The sequence below is a fragment of the Rhinatrema bivittatum genome, chromosome 5 (assembly GCF_901001135.1).
Source record: "Rhinatrema bivittatum chromosome 5, aRhiBiv1.1, whole genome shotgun sequence".
NCBI classification, from domain to species: domain Eukaryota; kingdom Metazoa; phylum Chordata; class Amphibia; order Gymnophiona; family Rhinatrematidae; genus Rhinatrema; species Rhinatrema bivittatum.
The window spans coordinates 205,277,521-205,304,809 of record NC_042619.1 but is presented as its reverse complement, the minus strand read 5'-3'; the positions used below and the strand labels follow the sequence as shown (position 1 = coordinate 205,304,809).

Below are 27,289 nucleotides of genomic sequence, written 5' to 3'. Positions count from 1 at the left end.
AACCTTCCTCTCATCCTTCAGACCATATCCCCATCAAACATCTCCTGACAATCCCTGACTCCATCTCCAAAACGCTGACGGACATCATAAACTGTTCTCTATCTCAAGGAATATACCCAGACGAACTCAAACTGGTGTCCCTCAAACCACTACTAAAGAAGCCAAATTTGGATCCTACATCCTACCATTCATAGCTAAGATCATGGAAAAACTAGTTAACATTCAAATTTCAGACTACATCGAAGATAACAAACTACTATTCCCTTCCCAATATGGGTTCTGCAAAGCTTTTAGTACAGAATCCCTCCTCGTATCGTTGAGACTACCTCATTTTGGGTCTCGACAAAGGACAATCATTCCTACTGATTCTTTTGGACCTCTCGGCAGCTTTCGACACCGTTAACCATTCCATCTTAATAAACCATTGGTATAACAGGTACGGCACTAGCCTGGTTCAAAACTTTCCTCAACAACAGAGTCTACAAAGTTAGAATCCACAACAAAGAATCCCCCCGCCATGACTCACCTGTAGGAGTCCCACAGGGATCCTCCCTATCACCCATGCTCTTCAACATTTACCTCCTTCCGCTGTGCCAGCTCCTAACCAATCTAAAACTTAAACATTTTCTCTATGCGGATGATGTCCAGATAGTGATCCCCCTTAAAGAATCCTTCTCTAAAACTCTCGAACATTGGGGAAACCTGCCTCCAAAAAATCAAGTACCTTCTTGTCAGCCTAAACCTCGTATTAAATGCTGCCAAAACTGAACTCCTGCTCATCTCCCCAGAAAATAGCAGCACCACCATTACTCCTCCAGCCAACCCACTCTCCACCCAAGTGAGAGACTTAGGAGTTATAATTGATAACAGGATGAATTTGAAAGCATTTGTCAACCATACAACCAAGGACTGTTTCTACAAACTCCAAGTGCTGAAAAGGATAAAACCTCTATTTCACTCTCAAGATTTCAGAACGATACTACAAGCAATAATCTTCTCAAAGATAGATTACTGTAACGCTATCTTACTAGGTCTCCCATCTTCGTACACCAAACCGCTACAGATGGTCCAAAATGCAAGAATTCTTACTAACACCAGGAGAAGAGACCACATATCCCCCTATCCTAAAAAACCTACATTGGCTCCCTATTCACTTTAGAATCATCTTCAAGTCATCACCATTATATATAAAACCATCCACCACCTTACAACACTTGACCTACAATTCCCGCTCAGCCAACATAACTCCTCAAGACCCACCAGAGAAGCATACAGAGGATCTCTCCAGGTACCTCATACCAAATCCACTCGGCATATAACTTTAAGAGAACGGGCCTTCTCGACAGCTGGACCATCACTCTGGAATTCCATCCCACCGGATCTCAGACAGGAGCCTTGCCTCCCAACCTCTCGAAAAAGACGTAAGACTTGGCTGTTTAAACAAGCTTTTCCAGACTCCTCCTAAATTCCACCTCATCAACATCTATAATGCAGTCACACCAGTTCTTTGTAAATAACTCTATATGATGATAAATTACTACTGTATTTCTCTCTTCTCCCAGTTCGATCATCCTTGTTCATTGTAACTGCAATTCTCCTCTGCACAGGTTCCAGTTTTAATGTATTTTGCACCCCTTTGTTCAACTGTAAACCAGCATGATGTGATTGTATCATGAATGCCGGTATATAAAAACCTAAAATAAATAAAATCATGGTATATATACCCCTGCACTGACATAAATCTGCCAGTATTCTCTATCTCCAGCAGATGGTGGATGTGCATCTCCCTATTGGGGATTGCCTTAAGGTTTTTTGTTTTTTTTTTATAAAAGGAGAAAAGAAGAAAAGTTTATTGCCCCCCTCTATCTTATAGTCCCTTCCTCGTTCGAGTTTCTTGAGGTGATATCTTCGAATCCTTCCCTTAGGTGAGTCTTGGTCCAATGGTTGGGTTCTGCCAGCATGGACTTAGCTGTGAGGGAAAAAAAAAGCTGAAAGTCAAGTGGGTGCAGGAAGCCGAGCATGGCGGTGAAGGTATATGCCCTCTCCCACCAGCAGCTGGAGACTGACTCAGTATTTAGCCAGGACGGGCTGAACTCAGGTAAAGAGTAATTAAAAAAAAAAAAAAAAGTTTTCCTGCTTGTACCTCAAATCAGTCCAGACAAGTAGGTTTATTCATCACTACAAAAAGATGGAGGTAGAGAACAAACTTTTAGGAGCTGCTACATATCCTAGAGTGCCACATGCAGTCCCCCAGTATTTCTTTGTTTTCAGCAGATGGTAGAGGTGCAAACCTGCAGCCTAGGGAGAGAAAGAAGGACATTCAGGGAAGGAAGATTTTTAGAGGACGGTTCCCTGAGGTGCTAGGTTCCTTCGTGGGCCATCCCTCAGGTAGAGGTCCTAGCTCAGCCCTTGTCTGCAGGGTTTGATAGCCAGGGGTCCTGATTCCCTCACCTCCTCTGGATCCTTGCCTCTCATATTGATCAGACCCTTTCAGCCAGAAGCAGGGAAGTATTTTGTTTTATTTCCCTTTCGATTGCGTCTATTTCTTTAAAAAAAAAAAATCAAAAAAAGCAATGCAGGAGGAAGTACAGGCTGAAGCAAGGCTCCAGTGGCTGGTTGCAGTGTGCTGCCGGGAGGCAGTCTGAGGTGAGCAGGGCCAGATTTTTGGCATGGTCAGGGCCGAGTGACAGCACCAGGACAACATTGCTGACTGTGTTGCAGGCAGGGGCTATTTTTAGGTCCGATCTTGCATCATAGTGCTGCCTGCTTGGCATAGGAAAGTTTGCTGCAGCTGTGGAGAGAAATGGGCGTGTCTTAGTGCGGCCGTGTTTTGCTCTGAATGCATCTGGGGGGTGGGCCCTCCGAGGGGCTCGCCGGAAAGTTTGCTGCCTTGAGTGCGGTAGTGCTGGTGCAGAAGGCCCTTGGGGGGGGTCTGAGGACAAGGTGGCCATTTTGGTTTCACATGCTAGGAGCGCATGGCTTCGGTTGTGGAGCTGCAGGATTTCCCTCCCCTGCTTTTTCCTGTGATTCAGACCCCTGCGCATGCTGGGGGCGGGCGGAGGGGGACCCGGGGGACGCGGAACCTGATCAGAGTTCTTCTGATTCGGAGGGGTTCTCCACTAATTTTATCCTGCTCCTCCACAAGGCCTATTTGGCCAAGAAGGAGGCAGGGTCCAAGAGATGGCTCCCTTGAAAGGCTTGGACACCTAAGAAACCTGGGGGAAAAATATCTAAAGGATCTGGTGGCATTCGACTGTTGCTGGGGCTTGGAAGTCCGCAGATGGCGCTGGGGACATGTCAGACGACACGGGTGGCTCCGAGCAACTTCAGGGCGGTCCAGGGATCCAGATAAAGAATCTGATGCAGGATAAGGATCCTGATGCCATGATGGAGGACCCAATACAGGATTCCGAGGAAATCCTGGTAGCTGAGGGGGGATAATCCTTGGGTGGTCTGGCTCTTCCGTGAGGAAGAGCTGCATCCTCATTCCCCAAGTTCTGGAGAACCTAGAGATCAAGGTTGTGAGGAAGGCTCTGACAATGAGGAAATGAGCCCAGTCTTGGAAGGGTCACTGAAGACTCAAGGTTGCCTGGGCAATGGCTAAACTGTGTCCCTTGTCGGAACAGACCTTAGAGTCCTGGAGAATTCTTAAAGTGGATGCAGCCGTGTCAACGGTGACCAGGAAGACAAATATCCTGTTGTCAGGCGCAGCCGCGTTGAAGGATGTGCAGGATCAGAAACTGGAAATTTTGCTGAAGAGATTGAGGTTTCGGCCTTAAGTCTCCGGGCAGCTGTCTGCAGTGGGCCTGTTTGTGCTGGTCTCAGAAGGCTCATGAGAGGATGGCAGGAGCATCCAGTGAGGCTGCTCAGGCTGCCCATTTGGAAGCAGGCATTGCCTTCGTGGCACATGCTCTGTACGACAAGGTTCGCATGTCATCCAGGAATATGGTTTTGGCAATGGCGGCGCAGAGTCTTCTGTGGTTGCCGAATTGATCCGCGGATATGTGGTCAAAGGCACAGCTGGATAGCCTTTCCTTTAAGGGCAAGTTGCTGTTCAGAGAGGACTAGAGCAACTGATTAAGCAGTTGGGAGAGTCAAAGGGAAATAAGTTGCCCGAGGACAAGTAAATTGCCAGGAAGTCCTTTCTGCTGTGGACTAGTTTTCGAGATGTGAGGAGATTTCGGTCAAGCAGAGGCTCCGTTGCTGCAAAGCAAAAGCAGAGCTTGAATAGGCAACAGTTCTTTCAAGTGCAACATCTATCTCCCTGTGATGGTAGTGCCCAGGGGGGAGGTGGAAGTAAGGGTGCCCAATGGTAGTGCCCAGGGGGGAGGTGGAAGTAAGGGTGCCTAATGAAAGCAAGCTGGTCTGCTCCCCCAGCAAAGCTGGGAGGGAGACTGCCCCTTTTTTAGTTCAATATATTTTATTAAGAATAAGACAAACAGAACCTGAGGTGCAGGGTTCCTGATGCAGCCCCAAGTATCAACATATGAGAATAACTGTACAGTAGACTTTGTATTACATTAAACCCCCTCCCTTCCAACCCCTCCCAGTGATCGTTAATCAAGTATTGTATTGTCAGCAGTTAACATAGAAGCCAAACATACAGAATTACAAGTCAGTCATTCAGGATCAAACTCTCCTGGCTTGGTGTGGCAGCACTTGAAGGTAACTGTCCCAGGTTGACAAACTTTCATCGAAGTTGAGGCGAGATGCGTGACGCCATATTGTCCATTTGCATCATACGGTGTAAGTGATTACACCAAACTCAAAAGGAGGGAATGTCAGGTCCTTTTCAAAATAAAAATATCACTTTTTCCCCCCAATTGCACTTGCTTTCTTAAACAAATGAGGTCCTGTACCTCGGACCAATAATGGGGGAATGCAATCAAACAAGACCTTCAGGGATAAAGGAACTTGGGTGCTTAAGAGGTCTTCACCATAATTCGCAATACATCCCCAGAACCGTTTAATGGGGGGCATGCCCAAAATGAATGGGATAGTGTTCCTACTGCTGCATGACATTTCTCACAAATGGCTGAGATGGTTAATTTAGATTGATACAAAATTTGAGATACAAAAGATCTCCGAAGGAATTTGTACTGCATTTCCCAATAATATTGATTACCGGATATTACTAATACATGTTTGAAACAGGATTGAAAAACAGCTGCCCTAATCACAAACACTCCATCCCTGTTCCATTTCTCTGCCAGAATAGGGCAGGTATCTACTCTTGTAATCTTCTGTAAACTCTTGTAATAAGTGGACAAGGATAAGGCTTGTGATTTTTTTCAAACAGAAAAAGTGTCCAGGGAATGAAAGACAGCTGGTAGCCTTGATTCTGCAGGTAGGGATTGGACATAGTGTTAGAGTTATAGATATGTGAACATGTGGGAAATCCCGTAGCCTGTATATGCCCTTCAAACCTTGGAATGTGAAGATTTTACCTTCATCATCCAAGAGATGAACTAACTGATTAATTCCCTGAGATATCCAGGAGTGAATGCCAGCAGATTGAGAACCAGGGGTGAACTCAAGGTTTCCTTGAATTGGAAGTAAACAAGAGCAGTCCCGTGATATCCCGAGGTTCTTGGCCAATTGTGTCCATGCCTGTCGAAAGGGTGATATAACAAGATTGTGTAATGGAGAGGCTGGAAGTCTAGCTGAAGGGGCCTGCAAGACATATTTCAGGTCTAGGGGGGGGCTACCAGTGTCCTCTCAGCTATATTGACATAAAGAGAGCTTTCTAAGAGCCATTTCCATACAATGCATAGATTACTGGCTACATTATAAATCGCTAAGTTGGGAACCCCCATACCTCCCAATCTCCGTTGGTCTTTCAACCACCCCAGAGGGATTCTTGACATTTTATCTCACCAGATTAGAGCTTAGAGCTCTAACTAGGTTTAAAAGATCATTTATGTTTAATATTAAGTGGCAGGTTCTGAAGGACATAGTCACTTGGGAAGAATGATCATTTTGAATACGTTTATACAGCTTCCCAGAGAAAGTAGTAAATCCCTTCACGCCCGCAATTTATCCCGGGAAGATTTTAATAAACTAGAGATATTAAGACCAAATATAGTAGAGAAATTTGTGGAGAGGCGAACGCCAAGTTATCTAATAGTTACCGGCCCATTGTAATGAAAAGGGTTCCCCCCATCTTTCTTTAAGAGCCTCTAGAAAGGCCAAGGCTTCCAATTTCTTGATTGTCGGAGGCCTGAAAAAACTCCAGAGTCCTGAAATATCAATAACAGAGTTCAACGATCATTTGGGGTCCGTGAGAAGCACTAATATATCAGCAAAGGCTGCATATTTAAATAAGATTGCAGCCATATCCCCTTCACCTCTGCTGTGGATTGTATGAATAATAACAAAGGTTTGAGATTTAAAAGAAAAAGGGGGAAAGCAGGCAACCTTGTCGAGTACCTCTGGAGACAGGAAAGGTTTCCGATTGTGATCTATTAGCGAGTATGGATGCAGTTGGGGCATAAAGCAGCTGAATCACGTTAAAGAAGAACCCCTCCATTCCCATACAGTGCAGAAGATGGAACAAGTATCCCCACTCCACCCTGTTAAATGCTTTTTCAGCATCAAAACTCACTACTGGATAGGGTTCTTCTGTTCGACTGCAGAGCGTCATAGCTGTCAATACAAGCTTAATGTTGGTAAGGGCATATCGCTTCCTGACAAAGCCTACTTGGCCCGGCTTAATGAGAGATGGTAAAATGTCAGCTAAATGCTCTGCCAATATTTTTGCCAATAATTTATCATAATTCAATAAGGAGATGGGTCGATAAGATGCAGGAGAGAGGGGATCTTTACCTGGTTTGGGACTGAGGGTTATATGAGCACTATTGACATGCTCGGGATAGGTACCGGATTGTCCCAAAGTATTAAAAGCTAGTGTTAAAGGGGTTCCTAAAGAGTCAACGGGCCTGGAGTCTTAAAGCGTTTTGCCTGACGAATAGCTAATTTAACCCCTTCTTCAGTGATTGGTCAATTCAGCCAAGTGCACTGATCGGAAGTTAGACAGGGAAGATTAATTTGGGCACAGAACCTGTCACATTTCTCTTGGTCCCAGCCCTCAGAAGTGTAAAGGTCCGAATAGTATTTCTGGAAACATTTTAAAATGGTGGGGGTATCAGTAACAATTTGGCCCAAGAGGGAACACAGTGCTGGAATGTATTGAGGACCCCGAGCGGTTTTTATCAAACTTGCCATCAGTTTCCCTGAACTAACTTAAACTGATAATACAACTGATGAATAAGAGAATTTATTGCTGTTTGTATTGGAAAAAAACGCTCTGTCAGATCAAGTATTGAATTGCAGTAGAGTGCGTTTAGCGTGCTGAAGTTGACCGCTCAGGGTTAAAAATAGTTTGTCCAGCATTTTCCTCCTGTGGGCCAGAAATGAAATGACATCCCCTTTGCAGTGTACCAAAACAAGATAGGATAGTTTATATGATTACAATTCAAATTTGAGTATTCATTCCATTTTGCATGCAAATAATCTTGAAAATGAGTGTCATTGGCTAGGAAATAAGGGAATCACCAAATGAAGGAGGACTGAGATATTGGAGACCATAACTCAAGCCAAATAGGGTCATGGTCAGAAATAATATCAATCCCTGGGTGTCTAATTTTAGAGAAAATGTGGCTGCTGACTAAAATATAGTCCAGTCTAGAATAGGTTGCATGGGCCTGGGATAAATGGGTAAAATCCTTCTCAGAAGGATTCACCAGGCATCCACAAGTACAAAGATCGCTCCAAAAGCGAGATCCCTTGACTAGATCTGTTATCTTTCTGATTACCATGAGATTTATCTAGTTGGGGGTCCCGGACAGCATTGAAATCTCCCCCTATAACAATAACTTGCTCCTTATAAGGAAGGAGAAGCCGATAAATGTCCTTAAAAAAAAAAAAAAAAAAAAAAAAAAAAAAAAAGCTGGTCTGTAATTAGGAGCTTAAAGATTACATAAAACAATAGGAACATGATTAAAATCTGCAATGAGAATAAGGTATCGTCCCTGGGGATCTTTAATTTCAGTCTGAATAGTTATAGGCAGGTGTTTGTGTGTTAAAATAGCTACCCCTGCTGACTTGTGGATGCAGATCAAAATGTACCGTACCAACCCAATTTTGGCACAGTTTTGTGTGTTCTAAATCACTGAGGTGTTTCCTGTAAAAATGCTAGGTCTGCCGACTTCCATTTTAAGGTAGTGAGAATCTTGGACCTCTTAACAGGAGAATTAATGCCACACACATTCCAGGAGTATATGTGGGTCCCTTGGTTAGCCATCCTTATCTATATGATTAGCTGGCTAGAATTAAGGGATTCGCTGATATCTGACTAGAAGGGGACTCTCCCAGCACAGGCTCTCCTCTCATCCTCACTATCCAGTGCGTATGATAGTATGGCTTCAGATACACATAAGAAAAACAGTAACAGTACATAAACAAGAGACAAAGTTCAACCCACAGTTCCCCTTCCCAGATCTTCCCCCCCCGCCCCAATTCTCCATGACCTTTTGATCGTACTCATACCCTAATTCAAAGTGAGATCACTACATACAAACAGGTCTCACACTCCCAATCCAATCCCAACCATAGCGACAGTACAAGAAAATGATATGAAATGGATCTCAACCCATATTCACGCCTCTGTGCCAACATAAAACCAGTGAGAATGCAAATTATTGAGAAGGAAATAGTCAAGTTGCCCTAGAGCTTTGTAGCTCAGAAAAAAACCTATGTATAAAAGAACTTCTAAACTGTCCGAGATGAACTGTGGTCCAACAGTGAAAAAAAAAAAAATAAAGAGAAGGGGAAAGCGAGTGAGTGGCGTACTGCTTCCCTTCAACAATGGAAATGGCAGGGCATTAGCTAGCCTCTGAGTAAAAATAAATTCCGTTGCTTCCACGGCTCCTGCCAGATCTCACTTGACACCTTCTCCTGGCAATGCCGGTGTACCTGCTGATGATGTATCCATTGTACTCATAAATTGTTGAAGATCATCAACCGCCGAAAACCAGTGCGTACCCCCCCGAGCGTTGCTACTTGAAGCTTGGTGGGGTAAACTAGGACCGCACACACTCCCATAAGAACATAAGAAAATGCCATACTGGGTCAGACCAAGGGTCCATCAAGCCCAGCATCCTGCTTCCAGCAGTGGCCAATCCAGGCCACAAGAACCTGGCAAGTACCCAAAAACTAAGTCTATTCCATGTTACCATTGCTAATGGCAGTGGCTATTCTCTAGGTGAACTTAATAGCAGGTAATGGACTTCTCCTCCAAGAACTTATCCAATCCTTTTTTAAACACAGCTATACTAACTGCACTAACCACATCCTCTGGCAACAAATTCCAGAGTTTAATTGTGCGTTGAGTAAAAAAGAACTTTCTCCGATTAGTTTTAAATGTGCCCCATGCTAACTTCATGGAGTGCCCCTAGTCTTTCTACTATCCGAAAGAGTAAATAACCGATTCACATCTACCCATTCTAGACCTCTCATGATTTTAAACACCTCTATCATATTCCCCCTCAGTTGTCTCTTCTCCAAGCTGAAAAGTCCTAACCTCTTTAGTCTTTCCTCATAGGGGAGTTGTTCCATTCCCCTTATCATTTTGGTAGCCCTTCTCTGTACCTTCTCCATGGCATGTAATTTGGTGCAGAACGGGGAGAACGTACGTCGTTGTGTTGCCAAAGCTGCAGAAAAGTCTTGAAAAACCAAGAGATTTGTCTGAATGAATCACCTGAAGTATTTCACTTTTATGCAGAAATTGAAAATCTTCGCAACAATGCGTGGCCGGTCATGCTACGCCCGTTATTCTGTTCTATTTGTAGAGGGCCATGCGTACAAGCCAGGCCCAGTTCCTGCGAGAGCCATGACTCTAAAAATTGGGGTAAGTCTCTCTCCTCCAAGGATTCGGGGAGACCAACAAACCTGAGATTGGACCATCGTGAATGGTTTTCCAGGTCCTCTAGGTGGTCTGCATGTTTAGCCAGCGATGATTTTAACAATGAGATTGAGAGGTGTGAAGGCCATCTTGAATGTCTGACACCCGTTGCTCCAGGTCTGTGAAGTGCCTTTCGAATCCAGCTAGAGATGCTGATAATTCCGTCAATTTGGCGAATATTTTCTTTAGTTCGGGCTCTAAAGCCTTCACTACTGCCGTTTTCATATCTGCTATTGCCGCTGTGTGTGCTTCTTCAGGGGATCACATAGATATCATACACTTGTAAATATCTGTAAATATTTGCAATATCCCCCAATATATTGCACCATTTCATTACTGTTTCATTATAATAGATATTGTTTCCCCATAGGTGAATTCAAACGAAATTGACTGAGGGCAGATAACTTCAACCTGAAATCATCAAGGTCTTCCAGATCGAAATGGATGTTATCTTTTTAGTCTGCAGCAGTCTCAAATTCCTTCCAGTCCACCATGATCAAACTCCTCCCGGTCTGACAAAGATCTTTGTTTCACCCCCTACCTGGGGTCAATGTTCTTTGGCATGTGATACCTGTTGGTTCCGGTGAATTATAAGCAGAAAGAAAATTGAGGCTACTGCTGAAATTATAATGGATATGCTGATATAAGCTGGAGTTTTTGAAAGAATAAATTTGTGTGTTGATAAATTGGGATTTTAAGGTGTGGGAAGTAAATGCTGTTATGTTAACTAAGTCCCTGAGGAAGCCCCAGGTAGAGGGTGAAACAAAGATCTTTGTCAGACCGGGAGGAGTTTGATCGTGGTGGACTGGAAGGAATTTGAGACTGCTGCAGACTAAAAAGATAACATCCATTTCGATCTGGAAGACCTTGATGATTTTAGGTTGAAGTTATCTGCCCTCAGTCAATTTCGTTTGAATTCACCTATGGGGAAACAATATCTATTATAATGAAACCGTAATGAAATGGTGCAATATATTGGGGGATATTGCAGATATTTACAGATATTTACAAGTGTATGATATCTGTAGGATCACTATGTTTACAGATGATTAATGTTTTTAATGTGTGAGATGGTATGGATGGAATGGTTAGATAGTTTTTAAGTGTCTAGATAGAACGCATTAGATATTTTATGAGATATATTGAAATACAATATCTGTATAAGTTTTTCATGCATTTAGTATTCTGTTTATGTATGTGTAATTATTGGATAGTGAAGGAGAGAATCTTTATAATATATCCCTGTGTGTTATTTATCTTCAGGGGATCAGGCATCCTCTTCCAAAGGCGATTTGGTGGGGCGGGGTTTGTCTTTTTCCTTCTCTTTATCTTTTTTGGCCATCCGAGACATTCTGGCAGCCTTGCAAGAATCCAGTAATTAATGCTCTCGCATGGTATCCAATGGGTTGAGATTGATGAAAAATACAGCAGTGGATGGGGTTGGATGTAGGAGCGGAGAGCTGCGAAGGAAGATCACATCCGCTCCCTTCACTGCATCAGTGATCCCTCCCCCCCCCTTTTTTTTTTTTATATAAGGAGTGGACCAGGGTCACGACAGACCAGTGGGTTTTGGACGTGGTGCGAGACGACTATGACTTAGAATTTTCTGGGCCGCTCAGGGACATCTTTGTGATCTCTTGCTGTATTTCCCGTGCCAAGTGGGAAGTGATGCGGGACAACTTGCAGCTTCTGCAAGCGATCGTTCTGGTGCCTCCTCAGGAGAGGGGGCAGTGAAGGTACTCCATTTTTTTTCGTGGTGCCCAAGGACGGGCCCTTTCATCCCATCTTGGACTTGCAGTAGGTCAACGTTGCCCTCCAGGTGCCACATTTTCAGATGGAAACGTTATGGACTGTGCTAGTTCGCAAAGGACAGTTTCTGGCATCTTTGGATCTAAGTGAAGCCTATCTCCACAATGCCATAAGGGCTGATCATCAGAGATTACTGAGGTTCATGGTTCTGGCGGTGCATTTCCAATTTTGGGCCCTCTCTTTTGGATTGGCGACTGCTCCGTGGACGTTAAAGGTGATGGTAGTGTTGGCGGTGGCTCTCAGGAGAGAGGGAATCCTGGTCCATCTGTACCTGGAGGATTGGCTTTCCAGGCGAAGTCGGAAGTGGAGTGTCGTCGCTTGGTTCGACTAGTTATGTAGCTTCTGGACTCCTTGAGCTGGGTAACGAACCTAGCGAAGAGTCATTTGGAACTGTCCCAGTCTTTGGAGATTATTAGGGGCTCGATTCGGGAAGGTGTTTCTAACCACAGAGAGAGTTGTCAGGTGGTACTCGGTCTTCTTTGGAGAACCTTTGAGTCCTGGTGCTTACAGAATAACCTTGCAGCCTTTGAAGATGGATGTTCCACAAGTGTTATCCTTCTTAGAGTGGATTGGCTAAGGGCTTGGCCTATAATTTCCTTCAGGTTCAGGTGGCGGCCTTAGGTTGCCTTCAAGGTAATGTACGAGGAAGGAAGCTGGCAGCCCAACTGGATGTAAAGCGTTTCTTGAGAGGGGCTAAGTATTTGCGTCCTCCGCTCCAGAAGGTTTGTCTGGAGTGGAACCTTAACTTGGTTCTTGGAGTTCTGTGTGGTCCTCCCTTTGAACCGGTTGGATTTGCTCCCTTGAAGGACCTAAGCTTAAGGCGGATTTTCACTTGAATCAATTTCCCTGCCAGCTCTGAATAAGGGAGAGAGATGTGGGGGAATATTGCCTGTTACGATCCTTGGATGTCAAGAGGCATATCTTGAGATTTAGAGGTTTCTGATCCTCTCAGGAAGACAGATTGGCTGTTTATACTCCATGGTGGGAGGAAACCGCGTGAGCCGGCATTGTGGGCTACATTAGCCCGCTGGATTAAGGAGGTAGTCATGGCTGCGTATGTGGATGCTGAGCAGCTGTTGCTTAGGTTAGGGCTCATTCCACTACGGCACAGGCAGTCTCATGGGCAGAGATTAGATTGCTATCTCCCTTCGAGATTAGCCGGGCTGCTACATGTTGGTCCTTACATATTTTTTCCAGGCATTACTGCCTGGATGTGCAGGCCTGGGAGGACACAGTCTTCGCACATGTGGTGGTGGTGGTCGGATCACAAGTCGCTTCCCACCCTGATCGGGAGTAGCTCTAGTACATCTCACTGGTCGTGGATCCACCCATCCGAATGCTAAGAGAGGAGAAATTACTACTAACCTGATAATTTCCTTTTCTTTAAGAAGGATAGGTGGATTCACCTTCTTGCCCTTGGCTGCTGGATGTTTGTGCTGCTGTTCTCCTGCATGGCTGCGTGTTGACTAGTGTTGTTACGCTCCTTGTCTGAGCTCAATGGTTTCTTTTTAGCTGGAGTGGTTGTCTGTTAATAATAAAGTTTTTGTTAGTTTGTCCACAGTTAGCTTTTGCAGAGAGTACTGGGGGGCTGGTGTCGGTGCGGGGGTAATTTTACTGTGACGTCAGCTTTGCTCCATCTCCATCTGCTGGTAGAGATGCATAACCACTGGTCGTGGATTCACCTATCCTTCTTAAAGAAAAGGAAATTATCAGGTAAGTAGTAAATTCTTCTTTTCATATCTAATTAATAGAGAAACATTGAGAAACATTTTCTTTTCATATATAGCTGTTTCATCCATATGGGCATATCACACTGCAGACAGGCTGCAGAGTTCTATATCTCTTCTTGTAGCATTGACCCTTGGGCTGCTGGAGAAATCTAGAGGTTCTCTTTGAAGTTAAATTGAACCCCAACTGCTAATTATTTTATGTTGAAGAGGGCTGGACTAACTTAAATCTTTATTTCTTAAAATTAGACTTACTTTGACTGCCAGATATGAGGTCCTTTGTCTAGTATTGTGCTGGTATGGTTTTCTTGTGCATATGCAGTAATTTTTCTTGGATACTGTAGCCTCTTTTTGAAAGCTGGATGTGAAAGCTACTTCATACTTCCCAGCAACCTGCTTACTTCTGTGGTCTGCTTGCAGGGGAGGATCAGCATGTGATGGATTTTGAAGATGGGGATTTTGATGAGCTTATGGAGGCTGAGAACATGGATGTGGTAACTGAGGGCAGCAGTATCAAGGAAGAAGCAGAACATGCAGAGTGTGCAAGAGCTATACATCCAGAAGTGCAAGACTCATCATTCCCGTAAGTAGACTTCATAATTGTTCTCACATTCAGAAGGGAATAGGAGAAAATCCCTTTTGGGGGGAGTTGGATATTGGTGTAATGCATTGGAAAAAGCATATACCTTTAACAGAAATTTATGGTATTAGTCTTCACCTTTCATTATTTACAGCTTTGTTAATGTTTTCCTTTACGTTTAGTTTAAAACTTTCTCTTTGGCCAGCCAGATCAATCCAGATGCATGGGTTTATACCTCCCAGCCACCAGATGGAGACACTGAGCTTGCTGACGTTGCTCTGTATAGAGACCTCTGCCTGCCAGTATTCTGTTTCTCCAGCAGATGGCAGGCAAGTATCCCATGCTGTGAGCTGAGGCCTGGGTAGGCTGGGCGAAGAAGATAGAAATTTGGATGGACAGCACTGAGGTGAAAGTCTTGTACTATCCCTTAGTTGAGCACAGCCATTGGACCAGAGGGCTTCCAGTTACTGGAACAGGATTCTTTCCGGTTGCTGGAATTACCCCTCTTCCCCCTCCTTTCTCATTTTTCTTTCCTCTTCTGTGGTTTCTTGTCATCCTTTCTGGAAAAAAAAGACTAAACAAGGCTTCCTTCCATCGCTATATTTTCCTCCCTTCTCTTGAGCCCTGTGGTTATGCTTGATCTCTCTTGTTACAGATCTTTAAAAAAAAAAAAAAAAAAAGTGGAAAGCAGAAGAATAGTTTGCTGTCTAAGGGTGAATTGTAGTAGTTGTGTTCTCTTTTTTTTTTTCTCAGTAGTATAGTCAGAAGCTGTGTGCTGAGGTGGGGAGGGAAGTGGTGGTCTCTTCAGAAGTGTGGGAAGCTGCAGGTTCTGGTGTAGAGCTTTTTTTTTTTTTTTTTTAAATGAGGCAGTGAAGATTCACATAGTTTCTTTGTTTCTCTCTAAGGTTCATTTTAACCAGATGGTATGTCTCCCTTCCTTTCAAAGGCACTGAAATGGGGAAGAGTATGCTGAACTTCTTTGTTTAGATATTAGGCAAGTTATTTTGCAGTATTTGCAGTTAGCTAATAGTTTCAGAACTTTAGAGCATCTCTTTGGTCTGTTTATTGGTTCTAGAAATTACAGAGCAGCTTTGAAGGCTTTGATAGCTCGTTGGATTATGAGATAGGAGAGGTCACATATCCAAGGGATTGAGACTTCTCAAGACATTGAGTGTACTCTACCAGGTTGAAGGCAGCTTCATGAGCAGAGCTTAACTTGTTGCCTTTTAGAGATTTATAGAGGGGCATCTTGTCTTCCTTGCATACTTATCTTGCATACTTATCTTGATCTTTGAACCACGGAAGGGGCTTCCTTTGGTTTGGCAGTCTTGGCAGAATCCCACCCAGTAGAGGGATAGCTTTGGCACATCCCATGCATCTGGACTGGTCTGGTTGGATGAAGAGAAAGGAGAAATTACTTATGTGATAATTTCCTTGAGTCTCATCAGACCAGTCCCCCCTCTTCTGCTAAGTGTATTCTCCTAATTCATTTTCAGAAGATCTGCTTGTGTGTGCTAGTTGAAATGTTATTTATCCCAAAAATAGCTGGAAAAACTTGAATCGATACTAATAGAGAAAATTCCGCTAAATAATAAAGGCTCTTATTGTATGTAAAGAGTGACCATCATACAGCACCCTTGCATCTGGAAGCTTATGCTGAGAGAGCTTTTATGAGCACTGGGGCTTTATAATCATAGGTCACTTCTTGTGTGCTCATAGAAAAAAATCTGAGAATATTTTCCCCCATCTTCTCTTCAGTTATGGGGGCTATATAAAGATGCACTTATCTTGCAACGAGATGTCCAAAGAATGCAGCTGTACTGAAATCTTCTGCACTTGTCCTATGAGATCACGGATCAATAGTGCCTTTGTGTCTACCGACACTGCAATGTTTTGAAATACTACTTCTTCAGGGAACACAAAGTTATGAACCGCAAGAGGATGAATTGTTTGAAAAGTGCAGTCAATGTACCATCGGGAAAAGATATTCGTTGCGTTTTAGGTGACACAAGGGCAGGAACACTAACGGGTAGCTTGTGGCACCTAAAACGCAACAAATATCTTTTCCCGATGGTACATTGACCGCACATTTCAAACAATTCATCCTCTTGCGGTTCATAACTTTGTGTTCCCTGAAGAAGTAGTATTTCGAAACATTGCAGTGTCAGTAGACACAAAGGCACTATTCCCTGTACACAAAGGCACTATTGATCTGTGATCTCATAGGACAAGTGCAGAAGATTTCAGTACAGCTGCATTCTTTGGACATCTCTCTGCAAGATAAGTGCATCTTTATATAGCCCCCATAACTAAAGAGAAGATGGGGGAATATATTCTCATAGATTTTTTTTCTAGGAGCACTCAAGAAGTGACCTATGATTATAAAGCCCCAGCGCTCATAAAAGCTTTCTCAGCATAAGCTTCCAGTTGCAAGGGCACTGTATGATGGTCACTCTTTACATACAATAAGAGCCTTTATTATTTAGCGGAATTTTCTCTATTAGTATTGTGTGTGCTAGTTGGCATGATAGATACTGGGGTAATGAATCTTATCAAAGAATGCAGGATATGTATGTTCCATTTCTTGCTTTCTGTTTGTTCTCCCTTGGAAGCCATCTAGTTTTTGCATAGATTGTGAAGGAAAAGTTTAATGATTAAAAATGTTTCTTAGCATATTACATAGAACATTGGCAAGTTGTGGTCAGCATGGGAGCTTATATAAGGTGACGTCAGTAAGCCTGTTTGTTAGTCTGTCTCCTGTTGGATGGGAGGCATAAATGCATTCATTTGGACTGATTAGACTGAAGGAAAGGAAATTATCAGGGAAGACTTAATTTCTCTTCCTCATTAGTTAATATCTGTTGAACTCCTTAATAGAGACACAATCAAATGTCTCAAATGAAGCAGCAAGTAGAGAAGCAATCTCTGAAACAGCTGTAACTATCCAAGTCAATATGAATGTTCAGTTTTCTGGGCCAGAAAAACTAGGACAAGTTGATGGCTCTGAAAGATTCTTAATTTAAACAATGCCTGAGGGCAACTTTTTTATTTCATTCTTAGAAAAAAAAAAAAAGATGCCCTTTCCTTCCTTAATCATAAGATTTGTTAGGTTTAAATACTATAAAAACAATCCAAAGGTTGCGTACTAGAATGCTAAATTGTCTCAAGTGAACGATTTGACTTTGACACAGATTATTCGTAAACCAAGGGGCAGATTGCCAAATAACACTTCACATTTTCTTGAGGCACAATACATTAATTTTCTATTCCACAAATCTATAAGATGGGGTGTGGGAAAATCCTCTGAAGAAGTATATCTTTCCCTAAAGCAGTTCCTATTCATACCCCAGATCAGTCCAGACAAGTGGATTTATGCATCCCTACCAGTAGATGGAGGCAGAGAACAAAACTTTGAGACACTGCTACATAACCGAGAGTGCCACCTGCAGTCCCTTAGTATTCCAGCAGATGGTAGAGGTGCAAACCTGCAGTCTGGTTTAAAAAAAAAAAAAATTAGTTTAGGGAGAAGATAGATCTGAAGACTGAACTCTTAGAGGTGTTAGGTTCCTTCATGGGTCATCCCTCTGGTTAAGCAGGGCGAGTGGGGGGGGGGGGGGGTGTTAATCCCTATCCAGGCTCAATCCTTGGTTCCCTGGGGAGGGAAGCCAGGGGTCCTGGTTCCCTCGCTCCCCTTGAGGTCCTCTCACCCACACCAGCCAGCTCAGCATCCTGGAGCACCCAGGGACAGGAGTGTTCTTTTCTATTGGTTTTTGAGGGCTCAGGAAGCTGTCTTTAAAGTTTTTTTGGGGGGGGGGGGGGAAGTAGGCCTGTTTGTGTCTGCTCCGTTTGAGCGGCTGAGGAGAGTATCTGCTCGGCATCAAGGTGCGGAGGGAGCTGCGTGGCTGGGGGCTGTATTTAAGCACCGGGAGCCAGGGCAGTGGTGGCTGTATTTTCTCCTGCTCGGGGTTATTTTTAGCTGTGAGCCATGTTGTGTGCGATGCCATCTTCCGCTGATTGCTGGTAAACCTGTTGGACCTGCAGGGGGAGGCACTCTTGCCTCAGTGCAGCCCTTCTCTGCTCTGCCTGTGTCTCTGGAGGCAAGGGAGCCTCTGCACAGAGATCCAGGGGCAGGCGCTGCACACGTGCTGCAGGCTCTGTGCAGGGGGGAGTGGGGGATGTAAAAAAGATGGCAGCCATTTTAGCTCCACGTCGCAGGGCCTCCCCTTCTCCGCTTTCTACTGTGGATCAGGGGCCTGAAGGAGGGGGAGATATACCAGCGGATGCAGGGGATGACTCAGCACCCACACAGCAGGGAGACCATGGCAGATTTTCCACGGATTTTATTTTGTTAATGCATGAAGCCTATCTCGCTAGGCAGGAGCTGACTGCTAAGTGGCTGGCCCCTCAGGTGGTGTGAGGGAAGGCTAAGACGTCTAGAGCTAAGGTGTCTCTGAAGATGGGGGGGGGGGGGGGCTCTTTGCGTCTCCTGGGTCTGGATCAATTGCTAGGGGAAGATATTTCCTCTAAGGATTCCAATGTTGCGGATCCCATGGCAATGATCCGCAGGACCCACAAGTGGACCAGGGCACTGGTCAGGGCATGGATCCAGTGGCTGGTCCGCTGGGGGACCCTGATGTAGACGAGGTCCCTGTGGCAGAAGGGGATGACCTGAGGGTGGTCAGGTTATTCCGTAAGGAGGAATTGCAGCCCCTCAATCCTCAAATTCTGGAGGAGCTGGGGTTTAAGGTTGCGCAGGAGCATTCTAATAATGAAGGCACAAACCTGGTGGTGGAGGCTGTGTTTTTAAGGCATTCTCCTTGTCAAAGCAGGTCAAGAAGCTGATTGACTGGGAGTGGGATTTCCTGGAAGCTTGGTTGAAGGTGGCCAGGGTGATGGCCAGGCTGTATCCTCTGCGGGATGACACATTAGAACTGTGGAAGCTGTCAAAGGTAGATGCGGCGGTGTCTGCGGTGATGAAGAAAACGACCATTCCTGTGGCAGGGTCGGCCTTGAAGGATATCCAGGACCGGAAGCTGGAGATCCTGTTGAAGAGGCTGTTTGAGGTCTCTGCTCTGAGCCTTAGGACTGCAGTCTGTGCTAATCTAATGCAGAGGGCTTGTTTGCACTGGGTGCAGAAGGCACAGGAGAAGGCTGCGGGAACCTCTGCGGATTCTGGTCAGGATGCTTGGAAGCGGGAGTGGCCTATATGGCGATGCCCTCTATCATATGCTTTGCCCTTCTGCTAGGAATATGGTGTCCACAGTAACTGCGCGAAGGCTCCAATGGTTACAGAATTGGTTGGTGGATGTTTAGTCGAATGTGTAGCTTTGTAATCTCCCCTTCAAAGGAAAGTTGTTGTTTGTGGATGACCTGGAGAAGCTGATGAAGCATTTGGCAGATTCTAAAGGGAATAGGCTGCCAAAAGATAGGACCTAAGAAGAGCTTTCACTGCACGCTCGCTTCTGGGAGATGAGATTTCGCTCTAGCAGAAATTCTTCTGGATCCACACAGAGGTGCAGGGGTCAGGATGACGGCAGTCCTTTCGAGGGGCCTATAGGCTGGCCAGTGAGTTTCAGACAGGGCCCCGGAGATGCTAAGCCAATCTAGTGAAGGTAGGCCTGTCCACTCCTCCCTCGTGGAATTTGGAAGATTATCCTAGTCTTATGAGGAGTGGACCAGAATCACTTTGGACCAGTGGGTGCTGAAAGTAATAAGGGCAATGCTTTAGAATTTTCTTGACACCCCCCCCCCCCCCCCCAAGAGGCCTTCGTGGTGTCCTGTTGCTCTTCGCCCAGCAAGCGGGCGGTAGTGCGAGACACTCTGCTGCGGTTGCAGAGATTGGAAGTCATCCTCCTAGTATACTTCGTGGTTCCCAAGGAGAGGAGGGCTTTTTTTGGCCCATTCTGGATCTGCAAAGAATCAATGCAGCATTGCAGGTGCCATGCTTTCGGATGGAAACATTATGGACAGTGATTGCAGCAGTGCGCAAGGAGGAGTTTCTGGCCTCCTTGGATCTTATATCATATCTCCACATTCCCATCAGGGCAGACCATCAAGTTTCTGCACTTCACGGTGCTAGGAGAGCATTTTCAGTTTCGAGCTCTTCCCTTTAGTCTGGCTACCGCTCCAAGAACGTTCATGAAGGTGATGGTAATAGTGGCGGTGGCCCTCAGAAGAGAAGGGATACTGGTGCATCTATACCTGGGCGATTTGCTTATTTGGGCGAAGTCGGAGGTGGAGTGTCTCTGTTCCATTTGGCAAGTGACGGAGTGCCTGGAGTCCCTGAGCTGAGTGATAAACTGGGCCGAAGTCATCTGAAACTGTCCCAGTCCTTGGATTATCTGGGAGCACAATTCAACACTTTGTTAGGCAGGGTGTTTCTTACCCCGGAAAAGGTCCTCATGAGGCAGTCACAAGTGGTTCGGCTGAGGGACATGCCAATCCCCAAGGCCTAGGATTATTTGCAGGTGCTAGAGTCCATGGCCTCTATGCTGGATTTGGTGCCATGGGCTTTTGCGCACATGCATCCACTACAGAAGGCACTCCTGTCCTGTTGGAATCCGATATCGGAGGAGTTTCAACTGCCGTTGCTGCTCCCAGAAGATCTAAGTCCAGTCTCTTGTGGTGGCTGTCATGGTTCACTTGTGGTGGCTGTCATGGTTCAGTTTGGAGAAGGGAGTGAATCTGAAGGTTTCAAACAGGGTGGTAGTAACCACGTATGCCAGTCTCAGCGGTTGGGAGCGGTATGTTGAGCATCGGCAGCCCAAGGGCAGTGGTCCCTGTTGAAAGTGTCTTGATCAATCAACCATCTGGAAACGAGGGCAGTTTGGAGGGCGCTGTTCTTTCTCCCTCAGATTAATGGACAGGCAGTACGCATGTTCTCTGACAATATGATGTGGCCTATGTCAGCAGGATGGACAAAGAGTCGTTTGGCTCAGGAGATTCACAAACTCTTTGCCTGGGCAGAGTTTCATCTAACAGCTCTTGTAGCCTCTCGCTTGGCAGGTGTGGACAATGTGCAGGCGGATTATCTCAGCAAACAGCTGGATCCGGGAGAATGGGAGCTGCCATCGGAGGCCTTTGCGATTCTTCGGTGCAGGTGGGGCGAGCCCAGTTCAATCTCATGGCAATGAGAGAGAATGCCAAGGTGGCCATGTTTTTCAGCCACTGAAGGAAGTTCGGCTCTGCAGGGATACACTCTGGTTCAGCCATGGCCAGAGAGGCTTCTACTTTGTCTTTATTCCGTGGCCACTCGTAGGTCAGGTGTTGTGGCACATTGAGCAGCATCAAGGCCGAGTGATTCTGGTAGCACCAGAATGGCTGTGCTGGCCATGGTTTGCGGATCTAGTTCAGCTGGCGGTAGATGGGCTTGTTCGGTTAAGCCATCTGAGGCTTAACCGAAGCATCAGGGACCCATTTTGTTGGAACAGGCCAGATCATTTTTGTCTAGTGGCTTGGCTTTTGAGAGGTGATGTTTTCGCAACATGGGGTATTCTGAGCCAGTGATTTCTACTCTTCAGGCTAGACGATCCTCCACTTCTTTGGCTTATATCAGAGTTTGGAGGATGAGTCCTGGTGTGGGGTGCATGACTATGATCCCTTACCGGTGAATATTGCCCAAGTCTTGGACTTTTTGCAAGAGGGCTTGTCAAAGGGTTTGGCCTATAATTCTCCCTGAGTCCAGGTTGCAGCCTTGGGTTGCGTCAGAGGGAGATTGCAGGGCCGACCCTTAGCATCTCATCCAGATGTAGTACGTTTTCAAAAGGGAATGAAGCATTTACATCCTCCGGTCTGTAGACTGTCCGTCCTGGAATCTTAATTTGATTTGACAAGTACTGTGTGCTCCTCCTTTCGAGCCTTTGCAAAGGGCTTCGTTGAAGGACCTTTCCCTGAAAACTGTTTCTGGTGGCGACTTGCTTGGTGAGACATATTTTGGAGCATCAAGCTTTATCGTACAGAGAGCCCTTCTTGAGAATTTCCTATGATGGTGTCCTGTTGCAGGCAGTTCCTTCCTTTTTGCCCAAGGTAGTGTTGGTCTTTCTTCTTAGCCAGACAGTGGAGTTACGGGGGTTTTTGCACCTGACGCCTGATTCTTCCCATGCAAGGGAACTTCATCTTTTGGATGTGCGTCGGGTTCTTCTTAGGTATCGCAAGGTCACAAATGGATTTCAGACCTCGGACCATCTTTTTGTGCTATTCAGTGGATCCAAAGAAGGGTTGCAAGGTATCTAAAAGTATGGTTTCTCGTTGGTTGAAGGAGGCGATAGTTTCAGCCTATGTTTATAAAGGTCTGTCTATTCCTGAGGGATTGCGAGCACATTCCACTAGAGCACAGGCAGCCTTCTGGGTGGAGTGTCATTTGGTATCTCCGCAGGAGATTTGTCGAGCAGCAACGTGGTCCTTGCACACTTTTACTAGACATTACCGTTTGGACATCAGGAACCCAGAGGAGGACTCCTTTGGTGAAAGTGTGTTGTGCGCAGGTCTTTCGGGATCCAATCCAGTGTAAAGGGGCTTGGGTTCATCCCACTTATCTGGACTGATCTGGGGTATGAACAGTAAAGGAAAATTGGTTCTTACCTGCTAATTTTCGTTCCTGGAATACCACAGATGAGTCCAGACTCCCAGCCCATTCTGATTATTTTTCAAAAGACCTCTCTATTCTGGATGATGCTAGTAATGCAGATTTTAATTTTGTGCTGAAGAACATACCATATTTTCATGTATATAACCCGCAAAAAATAAGTTTGTATATACCCTGCACCCATGTACAACCCCGCACATGTTTGCAGGTACATTATGAAAATCGCTGCACGCCAGTGTTAGATTATCGTACATGTGCTTTCGAGGAGTTTGGTAATCTGCTCACATACCATGTGACGTCTCATTTCCTTTGATCAATTCTGATTGCCTCTAATGAACTGGCGCCATGCCTGCCCAGTCGATGAGGAATGGGCTTTATGAAGCCAGCAATTATGCGGACTCGAAAGTCATATACAGCTGATTTTAAGTTATCTGTGATCGACTATGCAAAAGAACATGGAAACAGAGAGGCTGGAAGTGTATTTTCTTTTGATGAGAAGTCAGTCCGCGAATGGTGCTGCCAAGAAGAAACCTTGAATAAACTTAACCCGAGCAAACGTGCTCCTCGTGGTAAGTCTAAGTGGCCAATCTTGAACCGAATTTGAAACAGTTTATACTATCGCAGAGAGCGTTGCAGTGTGATTTCTACTATCAGCATCAAACAGAAGGCCAAAGCGCTTGCCATGGAGATGAAAATACACGATTTTACCGGAGGAGTTAATTGGGTTCACAAATTTATGCGTAGAAACAATTTGTCAATTAGGGCGAGAACTACCATTGGTCAAAAGCTACCAGAAGATTGGGAAGAGAAAATGGTTAGCTTCTGTGATTTCGTCAGGTGAGCGTCTTAAAGGTAATCTTTTACCGGGAAGTTTTCTTAACATGGACGAAGTCCCTATGACATTTGACATTCCAGCAACTAGAACAGTTGCTGAACGAGGCAGCAAGACAGTTTCGATTGTAACAGGCCATGAAAGGACCAGCTTCACTGTTCTAGCCTGTGCTGCCTATGGGAGGAAATTGAAATCACTGGCAATTTTCAAATGCACAACAATGCCGCACGAAAAATTTCCTCGAGGTGTGGTTGTGACTGTCAACAAAAAAGGATGAATGAATGAGGATGTTATGAAAGAGTGGGTTGACAAGTGCTTCCGTGCGTGATCTGGTGGATTTTTCACTCAGGAATCTTTACTTATCTTTGACTCAATGGCAGCCCACAAACTAGAATCTGTGAAGATGATAAATAACGCTGGGGCTCATATTGCGGTCATCCCAGGTGGACTTACTTGAAAATTACAGCCATTGGACATTGCTGTCAATCACACATTCAAAACTCTAATAAGAAAGGAGTGGGATAAGTGGATGCAAGAGGGAACTCATTCATTCACTCCTTCCGGGAAACAATGGCACGCTACTTATGCAGAAGTTTGCTGTTGGGTAGAAACTGCTTGGAATGCTGTGAAGCCAAATACCATTATCCATGGGTTTCAGAAGGCAGGCTTACTTCAGAGTGACAACTTATTCAGACTCTAGTGATGACTAAGAATACAAATTGGGAGACGACAAAGCTGAGGCATTTGCTGCAGAACATTTTGCCGACACAGATGCCGACACTGACTTTGAAGGCTTTCCATCTGCCGATGAAAAGGAAGATGATGTCAAGAAAATTTACAAAAGACTTACTAAATGGATTTACTTTGTAAATGACTATTAGTCTTGCAGGGATGCTGAGTGACTTTGAAAATAATGACCATGTGCTATTTTGTTTAATAAAACGATATATTGTTTTGTTGTAACATTTCATGCCTTCAGTTGATTTTCTTCTGTTCTTTCACATGCACCAGATCCTGTGAATGTAAGTACATGTATAACCTACACACCACTGATTCAGAATGTAAATTTGTCTTTAACCTGTGGGTTATATAAATGAAAATATGGTAATTGCATATGATGCTTGCTTGTTTGAGACTCAAAATTCCTTTTTCTTGGCCATAGGGTTCAGTTTGCTTGGGAGTTCCATCTTGTTTCCTCAGTGCTTTTTAGAGGAAGAAATCCTGGAGTTTTGGGGTTAGACATCCTAGCTTGGGTACAGGTCAATACTGAGGGACTGCAGGTCTGTTATGTAGCAGTGCTTCAAAGTTTTGTTCTCTGCCTCCATCTGTTGGTAGGGATGCATAAACCCACTTGTCTGGACTGATCTGTGGTATTCCAGGAATGAAAATTAGCAGGTAAGAGAGGGTGGTGCATGCCTGGAATACCCTTCAAGAGGAAGTGGTGAAGACTAAAACTGTGAAGGATTTCAAAGGGGCATTGGATAAATACTGTGGATCCATAAAGGCTAGAGGATGGGAATGAAGAGAAGAGCCATGGGGGTGGCTTGCTGGAATGGTGGCTACTACCTGGTGATTACTACTCTTACTCAATAAGCCTTCACACGGTTAATGCAATTCCAACATTGCTCTCTGCTTCAAAGGCAAGGAGAAATGTGAAAAAGAGGATTTGCATTCAGACAACAACCAACAAGGACTGAACTACACAGTCTGGGTGAACAAGTGTTGGGGGTAGCTTGCTTATTGCGGCGGTTACTACCCTAAACCAGTTAAGCCTGATACTTCACTTTGAATGCATATACAGCGTTGCTCTCTGCTTCAAAGGCAGGGGGAAATGTGGAAAAGAGGATTTACATTCAGGCAGCATCCAACAAGGCATTGATCTGTGCAGTCTGGGTAAACAAGCATCAGGGTAACTTGCTTGATGTGGCGGTTACTACCATTAAGCCTTATGATTCACCTCTGATGCAACTCCAACATTACACTCTGTATCAACGGCAGGGGGTGGCAGAAAATTCGAATCAAACAGTTACCAACAAGGGCCCTGAACGTGGTTGGTGAAACAGATAAGTATGAGAAAATAAGTGTGGGAGCTTGCTGGGCAGACTGGATGGGCCGATTGGTCTTTTTCTGCTGTTTTTTCTATGTTTCTATGTAAGAACCAATTTTCCTATAGTAATCTAGAACTTTTCATTGCTGATTTAGCCCTAAAACTGTGTAGTCTGAATACACACCTTACTCTGATGGGTACCTCGAAGAGAGAGAGATACCAAATGATGGCGTGCCCACGTTCTGGGGACAGCATCAACATTTTGATGCAGTATGAAGCACTACAAAGCATCTGAGACACTTATCAAGTCCATAACATTGTCCAAATTATGAATTGGAGTATCACTTTTGGATTAAATTACTCGCCTTTCCAAACCTGACCTTAGGATACGTTACACTCAGATACAGTAGGTATTCCCCAGAGGACTTAGACTCTGTTTGTACCTGAGGCTTTGGAGGGTGAAGTGACTTGCCAAGGTCACAAGGAGTATCCCTAGAACAAGCAGAATTTAAACCCTGGTTTCCTTGTTTCTCAGCCTACTGCTCTAACCACTAGGCTGCTCCTATTCACAATCTGCAGACCCTCCCCCCCCCCCCCCCCCCCCAATGCTGAAATTAACGAGTGAAATTCAGGAATTATATTTGGAACTGTCCTGATCCAAAAAGGCATTGAAATGTCCTAAAATTAGGTTTTTGAATCTCCAGACAGACATTTGGCCGTTTGTTTGACCCTGAGGTATCAATGATTCACAATTATCTTGAGATGCTCTATAAAATAAAATAATTAAAAAAAAAAAAAAAAAAAAAAAGTACCAGAGGCTTCCATTCTAAGTAAAAACATTCAGAACTAATCAGCTGAGATAAAACATGCTCATAATTCTTTAAAAAGAAAATCCCATGCCCAAACTGCAACTCTTTCCTGCCCTCCCTTTTTTTTCTTTTACCTGTATCCAAGTACAGGTTGGTTTTGAATGAGCTGGAAGATCAAAGGAGGAGGAGAAAAATGGCATGAGGTTTGTTTTATTTGATATTTTCAGAAATCGGACACTCCTGGAGGTATCTTGCTGGGATCGAATGGACAAAGAGGAAAGTGATTTGGTGGCACCGGAAGTTCAGGTGGACTTGGGTCGGCTCCCTTTAATGAATGGGGCTGATGGCGAGCAGGTCTTTAAATTTTACTGGCTGGATGCTTATGAAGATCAGTATCACCAGCCTGGTATGTAGTACGTGTGCTGCCTTGGGTAATGGGCTGGAATCTTTCTGTGGGGGAATGAGGAAGACAGTGGCTTAGTTTACAGATTGGTTGATACGGGTGAAATAATGCTAGTTCTGTGAGTGCAAACTAACTTCAGCACATATTTGGCTAAATTATGACTACTGCTTCCTTATTCAAATATGTTTGAATCTGAGAAAGTGTTATGTGATCATCTTCTTTGGAGGAATAACCTAATGAATTCTTTCACTCCTGTGAGATTTGGATTTCCCTGTACGTACCAGGATCAGTCCAGACCGCTGGGTTGTCTCCCTTCCAGCAGATGGAGTCAGAGAAAAAAGCTGAAAGGCACCCCCTCTTACACTGGTGTGCCACCTGCAATCCTTCAGTATTTCTCTGACTCCAGCAGATGAGGGTGACAGAACCTGCGGTCCTGATCCTTTAAAAAGAAAACAAAGCAAACTAGAAATTATAAGACCTAAGGGTGTTTGTTTCTACCAGTGGCTAAATCAAGGTGTTTAAAAAAAATAATAAAAA

At 44.6% G+C, this 27,289-nt stretch overlaps 1 protein-coding gene across 3 annotated transcripts in view; it reads left to right on the top strand.

The window, feature by feature from the left end:
- POLA1 (DNA polymerase alpha 1, catalytic subunit) overlaps nucleotides 1-27,289 on the top strand; it is a 1,013,915-nt gene that overhangs the window by 84,441 nt on the left and 902,185 nt on the right. For all 3 annotated transcript variants that reach the window (XM_029603088.1, XM_029603086.1, XM_029603087.1), the window contains 2 exons: nucleotides 13,918-14,080; nucleotides 26,577-26,755. In XM_029603088.1, the coding sequence (XP_029458948.1) occupies nucleotides 13,918-14,080; nucleotides 26,577-26,755 (342 nt within the window). The remainder of the gene's footprint in view (nucleotides 1-13,917; nucleotides 14,081-26,576; nucleotides 26,756-27,289) is intronic.